This window comes from Mytilus edulis, chromosome 9 (assembly GCF_963676685.1).
Source record: "Mytilus edulis chromosome 9, xbMytEdul2.2, whole genome shotgun sequence".
In the NCBI taxonomy this organism is placed as follows: Eukaryota; Metazoa; Mollusca; class Bivalvia; order Mytilida; family Mytilidae; genus Mytilus; species Mytilus edulis.
The window spans coordinates 13575618-13597941 of NC_092352.1; the positions used below are offsets into that span (position 1 = coordinate 13575618).

The window sequence follows — 22324 nt, forward strand, 5'->3', positions numbered from 1 at the left end:
GGATTTTTTAATTTGCTGTGAACATAATTTTATCGTGTATGTAATAATTTATAATAACACTTTTAACATTAAATTTAAGTATTAAAAGTGTAAATTGCGTGATTTTGTATCAAAAATGTATTATTGACTGAAGCACGTCATTATTTTCCCTCTGTGAGCCTCTGACAGTCTGATAGCTTTTGACTACGTCACATAGTAACCGGTGTTATGATGACGTTTTTGAGGTTCCAATTGGGGATAAAAACGTCGTATATACCCCGGCAGTTTCCTGAATATATACTGACATCTCTGTGTTGTTATCCAATCACAAACCTCGACACATTTGTAATCCGTAATATAAAATGACATACATTCATGGTTAAAATTTATATTAATAAACAGTAACTTATAAAAATAAATTTACAGCTACACATTTCAAGACAATCATCGTGTCTTAATACATAATTTTCAAGCAGTGTAAGGGAGGTAATCAAACATATATATAACAGCGTTCATTAAATTTTAATTGAATTACCTCCCCTTCACTGCTATTAAATTTTCTAAATTGTCCTGTAACCAGAAAAACCCTTGTTTTCCCCCTTTTATGTCCCTAGTTGCTTGATGATTTGAACCATCCCCCTCCGTCCCCATAACCATCCCTTTGTAGAATGGAAACTTGTGGTATAATTTCAGAGAGATTTATACACTTAAAAACAAGTTATTGACTGAAAACTAAAAAAAAATCTTATTTTGGCCCCAAATTTCTACACATTTGGGACCATAACCCCCAAAATCAATCCAGAGCTTCTACCTGTGGTATTAAAAATTGATGGTACAATTTCAGAGCAATTGAAATGCTTATACACAAGTTGATATCCTGAAAGTAGAAGAATGCATTTTGGGCCCCTAATTCCAAAACAGTAGGGACCATCAGCCCTAAAATCAATCCCAACCTTCCTTTTGAGGTATTGAACCTTTTTATAAAATTTCATAGAGATCTATTTTCTTAAACTAAAGTTATTGTCCGGACACCAAATGTGTCTTCGCAGATGACGCAGAGGACAACATCATACCTTTTTACGAACGCAAAATTTTTTTGCGGTCGTATAAAAAACAGTCTATACATGACTAAAACCTTAGACTGACAAAGAGAGTATTAAAATACAATATTCTTATTTCTAATCTAATACAATGAATACATTTTGTCAGTTAATGCTTCTTAGTTGAGTCAAAACATTGTCTGTGGGAGTATTTAACAATCTGGCAAGTTTAACTTAGTAGATAATAAATTTAATCTCATAAAATTTGACAATGTCAATTAATAAAAAAAAAACAACATTGCATTAAAATCCTTTTTTCCTCTGATTAGTGATTGTTTTAAGGCATTAAATCCATTCATTACTTTGATAATCTTCTGCTCTTGTCAGAAACAGTGTCTAATAAGTTGACTTGAGTACCGGTATATTGTCAAAAGACAAATCTGGCAAAAGTTACCTTATAATGATGATTTTCAAAGTTCAGGACATTTTTAGCTAAAACTGTCTACAGCAATTTGGATCAAATAACTTAACTCTTTAGTTTATCAACCAAATTAATGTAGTATTATTTACAAGATATAGACTAGAATGATGAATACATGTATTTAAAATATAAAATGCAATACTTTTCACATATAAAAAAGCAATAAAAAGGGAACAGGGGTTAAATACAAATACAACTTCAAAATAGCGTAAAGATGAAAAAGATAATTAAAACAGATTCTAAATCCTTTGAGAATTTTGTGTGTAAAATTTTTAATAAGATAAAATAAATCATATGACTTTGGGGCAAATATCTCTAAAGTCCATCAAGCCTCAAATCTTTTCCAACATCTGGAAATTAACTAAATAAATGGTGTTGAATGTATAGAAATATGTCTAATATACAAAATAATCTATCAAGATGTATAAGGTGACATTTTAAAAAGATATTGAAAGTAAATTTTTCAATTTGTTACAAAATATTAAAAAATAAATGTATTCTGAGATAGTGTCGAAATTTAAAAATCACTGTACATTGATATGTACCTGTTTACCTCAGTGAATATGTAGGTTAACATGAATATTAATTTTGATGAAAATTTGAGTTATTGGAAACATGATCCCTTTTGATGTGTTAATTCATTCATCTGTGCATAGTCTATAATAAAGTGTTAACATAGAGATATCTCTCTCTCTTTGACCTAATCTCTAACCTGAATAATTGTTAAGGACACTCAGCTAAAACAGTGAGCCTAAGTTTTGCATCTGAGACTTTCTTCCCAGTTGAAACAGAATGAGTGTTTTTTAAATGATTGGTTATATCCAAGTAAACTGCATGCAAGAAAAAAAATCAACCTAAATTGTGCAAAATTCTATAATATACTATGGCAGGCTTGAAAACAGCAAAATATTGCACTATCTATAATATCAGATACATTTTGTACATGTTTATACAAATATTTATCAATATTTAAACTAATAATAAGACTTGTAAATTTATACAGGAAAACGTCTGAAGCAAAACAGCTTCAAAAATGTGTGATAACTGTATTCAATGCATGGCAGTAATATCTGTCACAAACTATGGTTCCCCCTTCATCAAACAAATTGCATTCTGGTATTTACTATAATTTATGCTGTATTAGTTAAGGCTTTGGGCATGAACAGAACATTATGTTTTTCCACAAATTTGTATTTTAGCTAATTTCATATGGTTTAATACAAAATTATAAAATTTATATGTCCAGATAACAATAGATGAAAAGTTAAATGACTTTGATAATACTCATGTCGAATATTTTTCTAAACAAATATTAAAGAGAGTAAAATCTACAACTTATAATATTCATTCTGAAAATTTCTTTTCATCAAAAATATAAAGTTTCAATCTAATTTTCTTCTGTTATGTATTGACTCATGATGTCATGAAAGTTTTTCTGCAAAATTTTAATACCAAAGGGTGAAATTTTTTTCAACATATATTGACAACATAAAAAATAAAACATATATCAGATGTACATAATTTCAACAACATAAAGTATACATGAAAAAAGAATTACACCTCTATGTAAACATTTTACAATGGTAAGGCATGCCTGTGGTAAATTGTACAAAAAGTCGTTTGTATTACAATCATAGTACAAAATCAAGTTTACATTTTAGCATCAGTAACTAGTTTATAAGACTTGCATTAAACATCAAAATAAGTCCTTGAGGTATCTGCCTTGTGAAATGTAAAATAAAATAAAAACAACCTCAGGAATGTAATCCATAAACATAGACTAAAATATATATTTGAAGAAAAAAAAATACACTTTGCTGACATACATGACATATACATAAATGTTTAAATCAAATCCTCATTTGAAAGGCTAAACACATACTGTACTTCTAAGTCCCAAATCGTAATCTCTATTTTGTTTTGAATGTTTTATCAACAGTAATACTAGACTCTATATCAAACCCTATCAACATGACATGCAAAGGAATTTGTAAAAGTACCTTGTAAATTTGTAAGGTTTACCTCTCCTTTTATTGACAAAATGAAAAAAAAACAATTGAATATTTTGGATAGAAATCTAACCTGTTTTTGGGACTTGAAAAGAATATGATCTTTTTTCAAAAACTGGTAGATTTGTGAAATTGTATTTTGATTAAGTAAATATCACAATCAACAGTTTGCAACCTAATGAGTTAGATAAACATGCAAGTTTTACATTATTTCCATCTGACTTACAAACTAACAAGGGTTTAGCTACATTTGAAAAGGAAAAATATAATATTCATAACAAGACTTACAACATAACAAATCTCATATAACAAAATATAATGCCCAAAGAATAAAATATATCAGTATTTAACTACTGAAAATTCATAAAATAATCTAATGTTTTTATAAATGAGACAGTATGAACATCACAGTTATTTACACTGAGATTTTATAATTTACCAGTAACTGTAAAATTTACTGTAATGGAATTGATAAACTTCATATTGATGTCTTTTGTCAAAATATAGGCACTCATTTAAATCTGAAAAACTGGAAAACCTCTTTCACATCTAAAGAATTACCAAACCTTTAATGTCTGTTATGAATGCCTCGATAAAATTTCAAAATCACCAGCAAAAACACTTACAATCAAATACAATGGTTTGCCATCTTATGCTAAAGCATGACATAATCTCAATCAATAGACCACTTTCGAGTTAATACGTCACTGGAAAAAACTTGTCAATTATATGCGCCTTTATGACGTCATTTACCAGATAGAGGGGGTCGCCTGTATCCCTGCACTATTTACGTTCATCAAGCGTCTTAGTGATTGTCATTGTGCAGGATAAACTAGAAATAATGGTTGTTCTGTAGGTACTTAATGACAATTCCCTAATGACAGCAATGCTGATTGTCAATTTTGAGAATTCAATTTGCCGAATAATTCGTACAATATAGAATTATAGTTTTCCAACCACTCACTCAACATTGGAATGGAAGTGACGACGCCCCTAAACGCACAAATGACGTTCACTAAAACCAGAGTTTTTGATGGAAATGCATCGAACTCGAAAGTTGTCTATTGTATTTAAACTTTGCATCTTATATATTTTAAACACATTTTACTGCAAGTATATATTTCAAGATAGATTTTATATATATTTTCAAATGTAGTATTAAGTCTATCACAAGCCAAGCAAAAAAATCATTGCTGCATTACAAAAGTTATGGTCACAGATTAAAACCCTGCTTAAAATAAAAATGAACGGAAATGCAATTGTTCTATTTTTTTATAATTTCAACTTGAAAAAACAAATATACCTGCAGTTTTACATATTCTTAGGAATAACAGACATAATCAACATCTCGGTTCATTGTTGCTAACATATAGCACATAAAGAAATACACAATACAAACAGATTTTTACATAATTGTCATCTGCTCCTGTGTAAAAAACCTTCTTTTATTCTACACCACTCAAACTTTAGATGATCCCAGAGTGATGTAATATAATAAGATCATCTGTTAAAAGCACTATTCAATAAGAAATACATTTCCTGAGATCAAAGAGCTCCTCGGTTATACCTCCATTTAGCTAATTGTGCTTTTATGTCACTTCGTAAATTGTGTGCAAAACACAGTAAAAGAATCTGAAAGAAATAACAGAGATCAACATTAAATGTTTTGATAGAATTTCATGAATGATAATTTTCATGTAATTATAACATATATATAAGCATTTCAAATTAGACAACAATCCAGCTAGAAACTGCATCAAAGATCTTTGTGTGGTAGAGAATTTTTATTCATATTGCTTGATCAAATTTTTTTTTAGAAAATTATTATAAATAAAAGAAGAATGTCCATATGGCACAGACACACTCAGCTTGTAAACATGCAAATTTAATGTACTAATTCAAACCTATTGACCTTTTGTTTTCTTTGACATTTGAATTGTATGTTGAGTTTGCAAATCAAGAATAGTGAATGTGAGGAAAAGTAAATTTATAGTGCAGAGACAGCACATTCAGCAACTTTTACAATTATAAAGGGTCATAGGTCACTTAGCAGGGGCGGATCCAGCCATTTTAAAAAGGGTGGGTTCCTAACCCAGGACAAAAGGGGGGTTCCAATTACATTTCCCCATTCAAATGCATTGATCGTCCCAAAAAAAGGGGGGTTCCAACCCCCTGAACCCCCCCCACCCTCTGGATTCGTGCCTGCTTAGGTTGAAAGTGATGTAACCAATATTCAAATTTGATCTGTGATTGGTGATAATAAGTATTGTGCATAAGTTCATTACATTTGATTGAGGCAAAGAAGAAATAGAGAGCTGAAATTGCAAATACAGCAATTTTGACATTTATAAAGGGACATAAATTGAGAAAATGTAAGTGATGTTGCCCAAATTCTGAATAGATCTGAGTTTGGTGGTACATTTGTATATGTAATTTAAAGCTTTTTGCATTAGTTTCTTATCATTTGGTTCAGGCAAACTAAATTTAGAAAATGGAAACCATATATACAGACGAAAAAAGGTAAACGTTTCAATAACTATCACATCTGTTCAGAAGTTTGACCTTTCTATGGCTATCACACATTTTCATAAAATGTTTGGCAATATTTTCATTCATTACCTGTACAACTGCAATACCAACAGCTACTGAGGCAACAACTATTAGATTACTTTGCAACCATTTCTGTCCTTCTGGTATACAACCAGTAGTGTATATATATGTTGTTCTATCAAAATCCTGAAAAAAATACCAAATATATTATCAGAAGAATAAAACTAACTTGTATAATTGTAATGTCATTATACAAAAAAAATTTAGAGTATGAAAGATTTTTTTTAGATTTTAACATTTACACATTAATATTTGTATATATCAAATAAATTGCTTTGCTGAGCGCAGCTGGATATGACCGCATTTGTCCAACCCTGAACAGTGGGGACAAAAATGGACACAATATTCATGCTTGATACAGGTCTGAATTTGGATTGTAATTAAATATTTGACACATAATAGGTTTCTGACACAGAATAACTGTAGTCAAAGAACTTAAAATTGGTTATATGATTTGAATTTATATATTTTTTGCAAATCACTATGCTGTTGTGAATTTATTTGAATTATCTCCCTTACACTGCTTTTAAATTGTCTTAATTAACCAGAAAAACCTATCCCCCCCTTTGTTGCCCCTAATTCCTAAATGGTTTCAGCCATAACCCCCCAAAAGTTCATCCTAACCATCCCTTTGTAGTATGGAAACTTGTGGTATAATTTCAGAGAGATTCATACACTAAAACACAAGTTATTATCTGGAAACTACAAAAATGCTTATTTGGGCCCTTTTTTTGGCCCCTAATTCCTATACTGTTTGGACCATAACCCCCAAAATCAATCCCAACTTTCGGAAACTCCTTTAGTGGTATTGAACCTTCTGGTAAAAAATTATAGAGATCCATTCACTTAAACTAAAGTTATTGTCCAGACACTAAATGCGTCTTAGGATGATGACCCAGACAACGCAGCAGATGCAGATGACGACAAAATTTGCGGTCGTATAAAAATCAGTTTTTAAAATATAGTTAATAGTTCTTACTTTAGAGTAAAAGGGTTAGAAGTAAAACCATTTTATACGGATGCCATAAGGAAATTGAAGTCTATTGAATGTATCTATAGAATGAAAGAACTTTTTGGGAGAATTTACTTAGATTAATCACTTTCAGGAAAGAAAAATGAAGATAACTATTCCTGCTTATTTACACATATTAATTTGCTGGTGAATTGTAAGCAGTAAATCACAAATTATTTGGTTAGTAAGTAAGAAAATAACAGTACGGTACAGTCCGGTGTATCCGCGCACCTAAGACTTATTACCTCTGACACTTCATTCAACTGATAAAACCAATAATTGGATAATTTTGTGTGAACAAATTCATTATATACTTTTATTTCATAAAATCTTCTGTTTGTATGGTTCCATCCTCTAGATTTTGTGTAATGTGTGTCCAGAATTAGGGAAACCCCTGTTCTAAGAGTTCCTCCAATGTCCGGTGATTTCGTGCATGCCTTCCAAAAATAGCTTATTTGGAATAAAGGAAAGATTTTATACTACGAAATATAGCTCAGTTTGTACCAAACACACTTCCAAGGATGCAGAGCATAAATTATTTCAATCTGATATTGATTTGACTTAAATAAAACGATTTTTATCTGATGTAATTTTTTTTAATGGAAATTGACCAAATATGGTAATTCACGGGGTTCAGTTATTAATTAATTCTTGAACTTATCAATTTATTCTTTTTTATCCCTTCGAAAGGCTAAAACAATAACAAGAACGATTTTGTATGTGTTACTGTGTTGATATGACGAAATCAGCTAATGCGCAATAACACGGGCCGCGCAGACACCGGGGACTCCACTGTATATATTGCAAAATATGTATTTTGAAGTTTTATCTGTGACTATGTCCCCTTTATGTGTCTTGTTAAAGCCCTGACATGTTACAATGTGTAAATTTGTATTGTTAACTTTAAGATGTTGTTGTGCCATTGGAAACAAAAACAAATTTTATTGATTAAAATAATGAATGTGTTCAATGCCACTAAATATCAAGGGTTCTGTATAAATTAACTCTTAACAGGATGTAGGGTAGTTGTGTTTTGAAATTGTGGTTATTGGAACAATTTTTAAGCTGGAATCAAAATTTCAATGTAATTAAGCTTAAACAAAGGTAAGATAGTGTACTTAAAACATTGTTTTCAAAATTCAACAAAAACATAAAAAGGATGTGTAATACTTACATGTTTCTTCAGCATCATATCATGACCACATTGAGTATTGACAAATGATTTCTGAAACAAAATATCAAATTTCATTAGAAATATGTTTTTGTACTTTGTATATATCTGCTGGGTTAAGCCTTTTTCAACTGATTTTTATGATTTGTTCTGCTGTTACACTGTACCACTGCCCGGGTTAGCTTTGTTTTACTGTTTAACTGTGTAAGATAAGTTTATTTTATGACTTCAACTGAAGTAAAAAAACATCATATTGAAAATATTTTCTAAGTTTGATCAAATAAGTTTCTGTGGTTAATGAGAAAAAAAATTAAGATGCTGAATAAAAAATTATAGCTTATTGAGTGAGGTGTCTAAATTAGGTCTCAAAACTTAACTTGTTAATACCATTACAAGTTATTCTTGCTATAATACAAGCTCTTGACTTATTTTATCATATTTTCTAAATAGTTCAGAATGTATCAATTACTGCAAAGTTTGTTCTGATATTTAAACATCTTTTTGGTTGGTACAACTACCTTATTCACCTACGTCCAGTGTTGTTTCTACCTACCCCATCCTTCTTGATACAACATGACGATGGTACACCACAGGTTTCTATACCAGGAGATGAGCAATTAAAATACATATTTAATTCCCAATCTTTATAGGAATCCACACCACAACAAAATAACTGAAATTAATAAAAACATAATATGAATTATAAAACACTATCAAACCTATAATTAGTATACAAATAATCTACATAAATAAGGCCGTTACTTTACTCATTAGAATTGTTTTACATTTTCATTTCAAGGCCTTTTATAGCTGACTATGTGGTATGGGCTTTGCTCATTGTTGAAGGCCTTACTGTGACCTATAGTTGTCAATTTCTGTGTCATTTTGGTCTCTTGTGGAGAGTTGTCCCATTGGCAATCATACCACATCTTCTTTTTTTTTCTTTTCCATACATTGTGCAATATGGAAGATCTACCATCTACTTATTTCAGGCCTTACTGTCATGAAAATTTCTATATGGTAGTTGTTATCTAATAGTTCATTTCTATGTATGCTGCATTGTCGTTTGTTTTTGTTGTACTTCAGTGAAATAAGTCTTTTTTCATTTATGTAATATAAATTGACCACTAGATGTGCGTTGTGTAGTCTTTGGGTTGCTGTTATATTGATGTATACCCCATATCCATACTTTGATACTATTATCAATTACCCAATCTTCTTGAACCCAATCAATTAAGTTTTGTAGATCTACATCTTCTCTGTAATTAACTATCATATTCTTTACTTGTGTCTGTATTTGGTCTTTTACCTACATTATATAATAAAACTTCTGTATAATATCTTATCGCATTAACATATATTATAAACATTTTATTACATGTACATGTATTTCCATAACTTATCTTCATTAACTATATTTTTCATTACAGAAAGTTTTGTAAATTTCTATGCCTTTGATAACATCATCACACATTTATTGACACTATTTTCAGGTTTTCCTAAAGGTCTATTTGTATTTTAAAATGACATTAGTTTTCTCATTTGAATTGTTTTACATTCAGCATTTCAGGGTCTTTTATAACTTTCTATACATATGGGTTTTGCTCATTATTGAATGCTATAGTAACCTAAAGTTTCTAATTTTATGTCATTTGGTCTTTAGTGGAGTGTCATTTCAATTAGCAATCATACCACATCCTCTTATCACAAAAACATTGTATACCATACATTAAATTGCAACGGGTTAAACTGGCAAAATAAACTAGAGGCTCTAAAGAGCCTGTGTAGCTCAACTTGGTCTATGTGAATAGTAAAGGAAGCAGATGGGTTCATGACAAAATTGTGTTTTGGTGATGGTGATGTGTTTGTACATCTTAATTTACTGAACATTCTTGCTGCTTAAAATTATCTCTATCTATAATGAACTTGGCCCATTAGTTTCAGTGGAAAATGTTAGTAAAAATTTACAAATTTTATGAAAATAGTTAAAAATTGACTATAAAGAACAATAACTCCTAAGGGGGTCAATTGACCATTTCGGTCATGTTGACTTATTTGTAAATCTTACTTTGCTGAACATTATTGTTGTTTAAAGTTTATCTCTATCAATAATAATATTCAAGATAATGACCAAAAACAGAAAAATTTCCTTAAAACTAACAATTCAGGGTCAGCAACCCAACAACAGGTTGTCCGATTCATCTAAAAATTTCAGAGCAGATAAATGTTGACCTGATAAACAATTTTACCCCATGTCAGATTTGCTCTACATGCTTTGGGTTTTGAGTTATAAGCCAAAAACTGCATTTTACCCCATGTTCTATTTTTAGCCATGGCGGCCATCTTGGTTGGATGGCCGGGTCACCGGACACATTCTTCAAACTACTAACCCAAAAGATGATTGTGGCCAAGTTTGGTTTAATTTGGCCCAGTAGTTTCAGAGGAGAAGATTTCTGTAAAATAATACTAAGATTTACAAAAATGGTTAAAAATTGACTATAAAGGGCAATAACTCCTAAAGGGGTCAACTGACCATTTCAGTCATGTTGACTTATTTGTAAATCTTACTTTGCTGAACATTATTGCTGTTAACTGTTTATCTCTATCTATAATAATATTCAAGATAATAACCAAAAACAGCAAAATTTCCTTAAAATTACTAATTCAGGGGCATCAACCCAACAACGGGTTATCTGATTCATCTGAAAATTTCAGGGCAGATAGATCTTCACCTGTTTAACAATTCTACCCCAAGTCAGATTTGCTCTAAATGCTTTGGTTTTTGAGTTATAAGCCAAAAACTGCATTTTACTCCTATGTTCTATTTTTAGCCATGGCGGCCATCTTGGATGGTTGGCCGGGTCACCGGACACATTTTTTAAACTAGATACCCCAATGATGATTGTGGCCAAGTTTGGTTTAATTTGGCCCAGTAGTTTCAGAGGAGAAGATTTTTGTAAAAGTTAACGACGACGATGGATGACGACGGACGACGCGGGACGCCAAGTGATGAGAAAAGCTCACTTGGCCTTTTAGGACAGGTGAGCTAAAAAGGTTATAAAGAATTATAAATATGTATAGTGAATTATTGATTTCTAAAATTTAGTTTTTGTAATTTTCTTACCTAGAGTACAAGTTTAAACTTACCCAATCTTTATAAATAAAGGCTAACACACCAACAATCAGCTGTCCAGCAAATATTAATCCAACTAATAAACAATACTAGAAAGAAAAAAAATAATCTCAGTATTCAAATAGGTGAATATTTTTTTTAAAATAGTATCAAATATTGAAAGCAATGCTAAATAATAAAAAAAAACATACATTTATTGTTTATAAAATATTCCCATAGTTTTTTTCAAAAAATACACAAGTAAAGCATAACCCTGTCTTATTTTAAAGAATAACAGAATTAGCCTAATTCCTTAGACTTTACTACAATGTATCTTCAAGGAGATACGTACTCCAGGAGCATAAAGTAAAATTGAGAATGGATAAAGGAATACTTGGTTGATGAGAGGGATAGTGTATCTCCCACTTCTTCCAGTTCAATGACCCCTTATCAAAGGTAATTATTTTTCCTTAACAATCTTTTATTTCTATTCATTGATACAATGGAACCATTTTATATGAGGTCATTCTTAAAGACTTCTTGTTGTTATTGTTGACCAGGTATATAGCAAATTGAGATATTTATTTTTGTACATCTGATGAGTTAAGCCTTTTTCAACTGATTTTTATAGTTCGTTCTTATGTTGTACTGTTATACCACTGTCCCAGGTTAGGGGAGGGTTGGGATCCTGCTAACATGTTTAACCCCGCCACATTATTTATGTATGTGCCTGTCCCAAGTCAGGAGCCTGTAATTCAGTGGTTGTCGTTTGTTTATGTGTTACATATTTGTTTTTCGTTCATTTTTTTACATAAATAAGGCCGTTAGTTTTCTCGTTTGAATTGTTTTACATTGTTTTATTGGGGCCTTTTATAGCTGACTATGCGTTATGGGCTTTGCTCATTGTTGAAGGCCGTATGGTGACCTATAGTTGTTAATGTCTGTTTCATTTTGGTCTTTTGTGGATATTTGTCTCATTGGCAATCATACCACATCTTCTTTTTAATATTAGATACAATTATTTTTATACTTTCTACTTAAGCAATTTATATAAATCCACTTGCTACAGATATCAATTACATGTGTGAAGAGGAAAAGCTTTTTTTTATAAAAAAAAATATAATTAAAACATTTATTCATCACAAGAGCAATATTTAAAAGTATAATTCCATTGATTATAGCCAGTTTCTACTCATTCCCCTCTCTCCCGATGATGATTCATTCATGTATTCCTAAGATATCCATGTGAGAACCTATATGTGTCATATTGTGTTTTCCAATTACAGTCTGATGTTTTTTATAAGGTTCAATAACTCAATTAAGACTGATTTGAAATACAAACGGCCAGTGTATAGGAAACAATCTGGAAATATGATGCCTCTAAATGACTCACTATCTTTTTATGATATTCGACAAATCATAGACTGCAACTGTTCCTTTAGGAGTTTGTAATAGAATAAAACATTTGAAAACGTTTAGAGAAATGTCAATTATAGTGAATTGAGCTTAGAAAAAAAACAATGAAACAATCATAAGAACTGCACCATAGTTTTGTACTTAAGCTGTAGATGATTGGTTTGCTCTTTGTGGAGGAAGGAAATTTCAAAGATAAAAAAAACTTGCTACATTAAGACAAAACGAACATTCAACATTTCAAGCACCTTCAATATCACACATGTACAGTCATACATGTACATTGTATATATTACCTTCAGGTATATATTTTAATTCATGTCCTTTATACTTGATCAGTTTTAAGAATTCAGTTAAATTATTACTTTTTAAAAAGATGTCCTACAGGTTTAGACAGTACATATGTTACCATATCTGTATTATGCAGTTTATATGTTTATTGACGTTATAAAAGAAATTTAACTGACAGAGTGAAACACTTCTGCAATTATCTAGAATTATTACCAACATGAAATATAAACGTAGGTTTTTTTGTCCAAACGATATGATGTAATCACTCCAAATCTATTCTTAATTGCTTTGATACAATAATAAACTTGGAAATTGGCTCAAGAGATTATAGGTAAATAGCAATCTAATAAATAATAAATGGAATAGAACAGAAAATCATTTTATGTGATCAGCGTGTATCAATAATGGATTTTAATCACCGTATGAAAATGATATTAAAAGATGAAAAATCACATCATTTGAATGGCTGGCTACTTTCATGCACTACAGATACACTGATAACCAGAATCATAATAATGTTTTAAAAAACTTTAAAAAATATATAAAAACAGAACACTCAATCAATAGTTGCCCCTTTTTCACCATGCATGCTTACAGGTGCAATGCCTTTGATCTGGACTTTAAACAGTTTAACTTTTGTTTTTTGAAGATAAATTATCCATACTTCAGTTTTAAGATGTGTTTCCATACATCATGTATATGATTGATTGTTGGTTGCTTAACGTCCAGTGACAAATATTTCATGCATGTTCAGGAAGTACACAAAGTATGTCATCTGTATAAAATGTGTATGGTGTGTTTGTTATTAATAAAAGATTTAAAAAAAAGATTAGTCTTCATTTTGCAATAGCAAAAAGGTTCAGGAAAAGAGATTATGCCATAGAATAATGGTTTATAACTTTAATCCAGGCCATATGATACAATTATGCTTACAACAATTAAATGGGTCATTTTCAAAAAATGTCGAATTTTGAAATTGAAAATATTATTAAAAGTTACTTATTCAAACAACCCTCTACATAAGCAAATCAAAACAAACAGTACTTTAAGAACAACATATTAAAAGATGCAATCTTAATGATGTCATACAAAAATATGTTGAAACATTTTTTGATCGGTGGTACATTATTTTGTCTATCCTGTTACCATTTTCAAAAGAAATTTTGGGTTATTAAGAAAAGGTTTAGATAAAATGTTAAGCTTGTTTTACGTAGACAATTAGATGGTTTTCAAGAGAATAAACTTCTATATATATTCATTCTGTAATATAATAGATTATTTGCCAATTTAACAGGTTGTACTGAAAAATGCCTCTAAAAATTGGTTTTCAAAGGTTGTAAAAATTATCACCAGTAATGCAAGTCTAAGATAGCAATTTATATTGTTCGGCATTTTTTCACCCTTTCAAATAAACCCAACATCAAGTAAATCCCTCATAAGGTAGTTTACTTTTCTCTATATTTCATTGGTAACAGGAACGTACGTTTCTGATATATTACTATATAAAAGTCTATCCTGTTACCTTTCTGTCTATCCTGTTACCGATATCAGTATTGCACCTGCGAATGCTTAATTGGGAAGATTAATACGTTATAACCTTAAGATGACTTCAAACAACGAAATATTTCATTCGTTTTGCACCTATATGTTAAGATAAAAAAATTAACGACGTTTTTGTCTACAATTGTCTATCCTGTTACTGTAACCATAGCAACCATAGTAACAGGATAGACATAACAGGATAGACAAATTTCTTCGTTTTTGATTGCTGTTGTGAAATGACTACTCCCTTTGGTGAAGTGATTATGTTTTTCTATTGTGAATTTGGTTTCCAACACGTTATTGCACTTTTTACAAGTATACTGTTGGTGTATTTAATCAAAATTGGTGGTAACAGCATAGACATGAAAAAAAGTACGCTATATTTTTTTCACTAAATGTCTTGAAATTTCTTTTCTCTACACTGTCGTTCAAGAAACGAGGCGTTTTAAATGTAAAGATTACTTTGCACTTTTGAGATCAACACTGACTGATTCAATATTCATAGGGAGAATAATTTCACGGCTGATTTAAGTAGCGGTAACAGGAAAGACATGAACCTCCTGTACGCAGATTCAATTTAGTTTGTAGATAATATGTTACATACAATGATATAGAAGCTACGATTTTTCGTTAGAGTAATATTAAACGTTCTTAAAAAGTCCCTTTTGCAGATATCAAGGCGATCAGAAAATCGCAAAAAAATCATTTGAAATGTGTTTTTCTGACACTGTACGCAGACAAATACCCCCAAAATGGGTCTTAAATGCAGTTTAATCTTATCAAAATAGATGTAAGGTGTGTTTATTATTAATGTTCTGAATCACAAATCCGACAAGCTTTCATTTAAACCATTACAACTGAAATTTCCATTAGAAATAAAAAAGTTAGCATGGGTGTACTGAAAATTCGACATTTTTTGAAAACGACCCAATTACAAAAGATTACTAATGTACACTTGTAAATGATTAAATGATTTATTTAATTAAGGGTAAATATCAAATTAATGAATAATATATGATATATGGTGCAGAAAATCAATTCATATGGTACACTAGTATAATCACACCACTATTTAACCCAGTCATAAGTATCTTTGGCTTTCCGTAGATTAGTTATACTTAATTGGTTTCTACTTTAGGGCAGGAGTCTTGGCGATTTACAGCTAAACAACATATTTGTATGGTACAGGCACTTGTCTATTGTTAGAAACTATATGTTGACATCTAGATGTCTTTTTGATTTTTTTGTGTTGTATGTTTGCTGTCTCATTAAAGATATAGCCCAAATCTCCCTACATCTCATTAAAGATATAGCCCAAATCTCCCTACATCTCATTAAAGATATAGCCCAAATCTCCCTACATCTCATTAAAAATATAGCCCAAATCTCCCTACATCCATGGAGTCAATAATAAACATGAACACACATATGCATGTTGCCATGCTCATCATACCCAAGTCATAATTTCAAAGTAGTAAAAAGAAAACAACAAGTTACAGTAGCTATAGACTTAAAATGGATCTGAACACACATACATTACAACTCATCACAGTTCAGCTAATGACTAAAGAGGAAGTCATTCTGTAGAGTAAAACTCAGGAGAACTGTGTGACAAAATTTTAAGAAAATTCAAGGATTTGTATATTCTTACTCTACGAAAAAATCCTTGATAAATTCAATATTTTGAAATATTCAAAGCATTGTCAATCAGCGTTCACATGTGAAGTCAGATAGCTGAAAAAAGCCCCCATGTTACAATTCAGCTGGCCAAGTATGAAATTATAAATGTGTTTGGTTTTTAAGAAAAGTGTGATAACAATATTTGTTGGAGAAATGGATAAAGGAACAAGGTGATAAGCACAGCCCCCACTCTTAGATAGGGGTATAACAAGAAATAATAAAAGAAATAAATAATTTCAACTTTTTTTTCTCGTTTGAATGCCAAATGTGATGCACTAAATATCACTCAGAAAACATTATAAAAAATAACCACAATCAATACCAGTCCATCATTAATTTATCACCTTGGTGATTCAATGATTAATTCACATGATCTTCATCAATTCAATTTTACCTATAGTTTATGTAATAATAAAATTTTAATAGGAATTTAACTAAAAAGTCAATTCAAAAAGATGAACTAATCAATTTCCCAATAAGATCATGTATGTCATGGGCAAGTCACACTATGGCCTACATCAACAGTTTTTATATAGAAGTATATAAAGCAGTAGAAATGCTTTCATTGAAAGACATTATTGATTGTATAATGTATAAATATATGTTTTAATTGTCTTTTTTTAGATGGTAAAATGTTTTTATTGCAAATGTTTTCCTAGAATAAAATAAAAATGATTTATCATGTATGTAAATGCCAATAAAGATGAGAATCAGACCTATAATGTAAAACAAGAGTGCACACCCTGAAATGTTTCGCCTTCATTACTAATCATTGATATTATGTTGATAGTCCTAAATATAAAGCTTTATTACAACTGTCACATAAACTTAACATTAACCAAGAAAATTAAACATGGACCAATGAACCATGAAAATTAGGTCATGGTCAGATGAACCATGCCAGGCAGGCATGTACAGCTAACAATTCTTCCATACAACAAATATAGTTGACCCATTGCTAATAGTTTAAGAAAAACAGACCAAAACACAAAAAGTTAACAGAGCAATGAACCGGGGTCAAATAAAACCTGCATGACTGACATATAGATCATAAAATATTTCAATACAGCAAATATAGTTGACCTATTGCATAAAGTATTAGATAAAAAGACCAAAAATAAAAATCTTATCTTTGACCACTGAAACATGAAAATGAGGTCAAAGTCAGATGACACCTGCCAGCTAGACATGTACACCTTACAATCATCCAATACACCAAATATAGTAGACCTATTGCATACAGTATAAGAAAAACAGACCAAAACTCAAAAACTAAACTATAACCACTGAACCATGAAAACGAGGTCAAGGTCAGATGACACCTGCCAGTTGAATATGTACACCTTAAAGGCCTTCAATACAAAGAATATACTAGACCTTCATGTATTGCTTATAGTATCTGAGATATGGACTTGACCACCAAAACTTAACCTTGTTTACTGATCCTTGAAATGAGGTCGAGGTCAAGTGAAAACTGTCTGAAGGGCATGAGGACCTTGCAAGGTACGCACATATCAAATATAGTTATCTTATTACTTATAATAAGAGAGAATTTAACATTACAAAAATCTTAACTTTTTTTTAAGTAGTCAATGAACCATGAAAATGAGGTCAAGGACATTGGACATGTGACTGACCAAAACTTTGTAACATGAGGCATCCATATACAAAGTATGAAGCATGCAAGTCTTCCACCTTCTAAAATATAATGCTTTTAAGAAGTTAGCTAACATCGCTGCAGCGGGATCACTTTCCCTATGTCGAGCTTTCTGCGACAAAAGTTGCAGGCTCGACGATAAAGAACTATCAAGTTGCTGGATCACAAAGTGAGAGGATACAAAGGCATTTTAACAACCACATTTTTCAGTTTGCATTGTAAAATGGCTATTGCATGGTAACAGTCAACCAGCACTTTTATTTAAATTCAAAGTTTTAAATGTAGACCCAATAATTTTTGTAGAAAACAAAATTGAAATTATAGCTACAAATAAAGGCCATTTTAAAATACGTTATCAAACCTGATCATTTGGCAATAGTTTGGCTGATGCATTTATTTGATAAGAAAACTCATGAGGAGAGTTTAATAGCTGAACCAATGTATAAAATAAGATAAATCAAACAATGAAGATTTGGGGAAAAAGATTTTCCTTAAATTATAATTAACAAACAAATTTCTTTTACTAATAATAATAATGCATCAATATTTAGCTTATGAAAGCATATACTTAGTCCAATAACAAATTTTCATTTAAAAGATATGCACATTGAATGTATCAATAAACAGTATTGAATTATGACCATTAACTGTACCAGTTGCACAGTCATACATGTACAAAACAAAAAAAGAACATAAATTAAGACAAAGCAGCTTGAAGGTACATGTATAGTACATATAACTTAAATAAACTTTCAGATGTCTACAGCTGCAGGTGCTTTTCTATAAATAAAATTTATGAGGCCATACTTAATAATTTGGTTTGCCAAAATCCTACCCAAAGGTTGAGACAATAGGTAGGTAGGAACATTGTTGGTAGACATTTTCATTCATTTTTTTGGGGGGAAGGAGTTTGAAGTTTAAGATGTTTTTTAGTCTTCGTGCTAAAAAATGCCTATCAGATTAAAAAAACTTTTTCACATCAGGACTAAAAAATATTTTGAGTCAGCAGCTATTTTCTGGGTAGGCAGGGTTAGGGCAAGCAAACATATTCTTTTTTTTTACCTGAAAAGTACAATTTACAATACATGTGCATTTATACTTACAAATAACAAAAGTCCTGTATTTTCTCTAAGTGCACCAATACACCCAGCAAAACAGATAATAAAAATAACTGCTCCCGTAATGATAAAAAACAATGCAGGATCAAATGATATTTTCGTAAGTTTACCAATATTGTTAAACATATCTTTTTCTGCCCATGCCCATAATCCTATTGCCAAACAAACTGCACCAACAAGCTGAAAATACAAATAAAATAGAATTGCTTTAATCATTTTTCAGAACACTGATACTTTAAGTGTAGACTATAAAACAAATATATAAAGTTGTATGACAATATAATCAATTTACTGAACATTATATCATTGAAGCTACATGTACATGTTATGTACACACAATATCAAAATAGAATAAAATAAAAGTTCATCGATTTGAATCCATGCATGTAAATGTTGTATTTAAAAATAAAAACTTGCTTAAACCCGATTAAATAAAAAACTGAACATTTCATAATCTAATTATACATGGACTATATAACCTAATCTTACATTTGCCTGTCCCAATCCGCTCCTTTTTATATGCATGTCCCAAAGTAATGAGCCAGCACTGGTTGTATTTGGTTTCTGTCTCCATTTACTGGTATTGTGTATCATTCATTGTTTTAGTAAAAATCAGGCAATCGTTTTTCTCTTTTAAATTGTTTGACATTTTGTCATTGTAGAATTTTTATATCTTTTTTCACAGTATGCGCTTTTAACATTGTTGAAGGTTGTATGGTGACCTTCATGTACATGTATAATGTCTGTAGTCATTCACCTTTGATCTTTGTGGAAAGTCGTTCCATTAATACTAGTATATGTTCATGTACATGTGGGCATGCATACCACATCTCATTTTTTTTTTAACTATGTAGAATTCACATATTTGGGGAAACTTTTGGTACATGTACATGTATCTAAAACATTGTATGTTTTTTTTTTATCTTTTAAATTTAAAAATGGAAAATTGTAATATTTTGCTAATACAAGAATTTGAAGTAAAACAAATTGTCATTTAAATAATCAAACACTTACTAGTATTTCAAATTAACCTAAGAATATACAAAAGTATGTGACATTGTGGCTCTTTATTTTTACCTATTTAGATCTCTTGGTGGTGAAAATACTTTGTAAAAATTTGATTATCAATTCTGTAGCTGTGGGCAAGGAATCTTGGTCTTTATAATCTGTATACTTATACACCCATCTTAATATTTTGTGTTGTGTTATGGTTTGATGATATACTTTGCATGGAATAACATTTATTTATAAAAGTTAATAATTTTTATACAGGGTAGTGCTAAAAATGTAGTATAAAATGCAGGGCTTTTAAAAGGCAGTTTTGACAGTTTGTTATTCATCACTATTGCATATCATCACTTAATCATTTGACACATAACAGACAACAGCACTGTCCAATTAATCAAATCACAACCTTACTGCTTCTTTTAAGTTTCAAACTTCCAAAAATGTATGTAAAGTTAACAACACTGAACAGCACAGTTCTTATCACATGATCACCTTCAACCTGATTGACTTGTCTGATATCATTTATTTTATGATGTCAAATATCGGATAAACCATTTCAATGGAGGAAAAAAAATCTCCATCGACATATATATATGATCAATTTAACTGAAAAAAGATTTCTTTCTTTTTGGAGATTTTACTAAAAAGAATAAAAAAGATGCAAATATTTCATGAAATTGGTAAAAGATATCTGAGGAAGTCACTCAACTTCAAGAAATCATGAATGTCCATTAATGTTCATCATTCATGTAATTTTTATCAATTAAAAGGATAATGCTTGCACAGCGCACAGACGATGCTCTTGCTTGCAATTTTAAACTTGATCTGCATTTTTTTTGGTAATATGCATTGTGTTTAAGTTACATAACATTTGGTTGAGGCACACTATAAAAGTTAGAGAAAAACTATTTTGGGGAGTAAGAACCAATGGACAAAGGTGACACTAAGTGACTTAACACCTCTCTGATGACAATTTGACATACAAACTATGACGAACATACAGGTAGGCAGATAGAACGATTCTGAATGAAACTTTGTACATCTGTTGATTAATAAATTCATCATGTATCAAATACCGTAGGAAGCACACCATGCAGAATTAAAGTTATAAATATGTAAATTGTAGCATTTATTGCAACCTTCTACTATGTCAACTCATACTAATAACAGGAGTTTACTTTGAACATGTACATGTACTTACATGTAACATGTGTAACTGCAAACTTTTTTCACAGTTTAATATTCCATTCCCATAAACCTTTCATTTGTACCGGTATATATTTCATAATGAGGCTTACAAGAGTTTGATTACTGTTTACTTATTTCTATTTGTTTTACCAAATGCATTAATCAGGTAGCATCTGGTATAAAGCAGGATATGCTTACCCTTCCAGAGCACCTGTGATCAACCCTGGTTTTTGACAAGGTTAATGTTCATGTTGCTCAGTCTTTAGTTTTCCATGTTCTTCTTCTTCTTCCAGGTAAGGAACCGGAATTCAAAGCTGAATTTTAATGGTTCTGTGCGAAAAACTTTACACAGTGTTGGGCAACACAGAAAGATTTCTCTTGGCTATTTACAAATTACATTTAAAATGTTGTGTTTCAAATACTGTTGATTGTCTTACGTCTATTTTTTAACCATGGCATTGTCAGTGTATTTTTTAACTGTTATGAGCTTGAATGTCCCTTTGGCATCTTTAAGTTTTGTCTCACTTTTAACACACTCTATTGTCATGATATTGTAAACTTTTAAATTAAAACAATGTCAATGATTAACAATAAAAATAGGTTGAATTGGTTGCTGATGTACAAATCATTCTATAATGGACTTGAAAATTGTTTAAGCACTTACTATCTTATGAAATAAAAATGCAAAAGACTAAATAAATGGCAATGAAGAGTTCTTACCCAAAATAGGACATTGAATCCAAACATCAAGTACTTGATAACACAGCTAACTTCTGTCTTATCTTTCCGAATTTTCCTTGACACAACCATGTGTTTGTTGCGTTCCATATTTTTATATGCAAACCAGTATCAACACAAATCCATTTGTTTCTATTTGTTTGATGATAAGGTAAACAAAAGATGAGGATTCATCAGCTGCATTGCAGATTGGTTATTTACATTTTATCCGGAAGTGATGTTTGGTCGTCGTATTCGGGACGCTTGAACAGACGATCTTAGTTTGAAACCATTCA

At 30.7% G+C, this 22324-nt stretch overlaps 1 protein-coding gene across 1 annotated transcript; it reads right to left on the minus strand.

The window, feature by feature from the left end:
* Positions 1-1070: 1070 nt before the first annotated feature.
* LOC139489534 (tetraspanin-5-like) lies at positions 1071-22276 on the minus strand. Its single transcript, XM_071276044.1, has 8 exons — positions 22032-22276; positions 19101-19295; positions 11450-11524; positions 9513-9611; positions 8856-8975; positions 8306-8356; positions 6129-6245; positions 1071-5141 (listed from the first exon to the last, which is right to left on the minus strand). Exons 1-8 carry the CDS (start codon positions 22137-22139, stop codon positions 5055-5057), a joined length of 852 nt encoding a protein of 283 aa, XP_071132145.1. The 5' UTR covers positions 22140-22276; the 3' UTR covers positions 1071-5054.
* Between the last annotated feature and the right edge of the window lie 48 nt (positions 22277-22324).

Coding starts and splice junctions, on each gene's coding strand:
- LOC139489534 (XM_071276044.1), bottom strand. CDS start 22,139: ATGGAACGCAACAAACACATGGTTGTGTCAAGGAAAATTCGGAAAGAT. Junction 19,296..22,031: donor GATTCAATGTCCTATTTTGG/GTAAGAACTCTT, acceptor TTGTATTTTCAG/CTTGTTGGTGCAGTTTGTTT. Junction 5,142..6,128: donor TTGGTATTGCAGTTGTACAG/GTAATGAATGAA, acceptor TATTTCTTTCAG/ATTCTTTTACTGTGTTTTGC.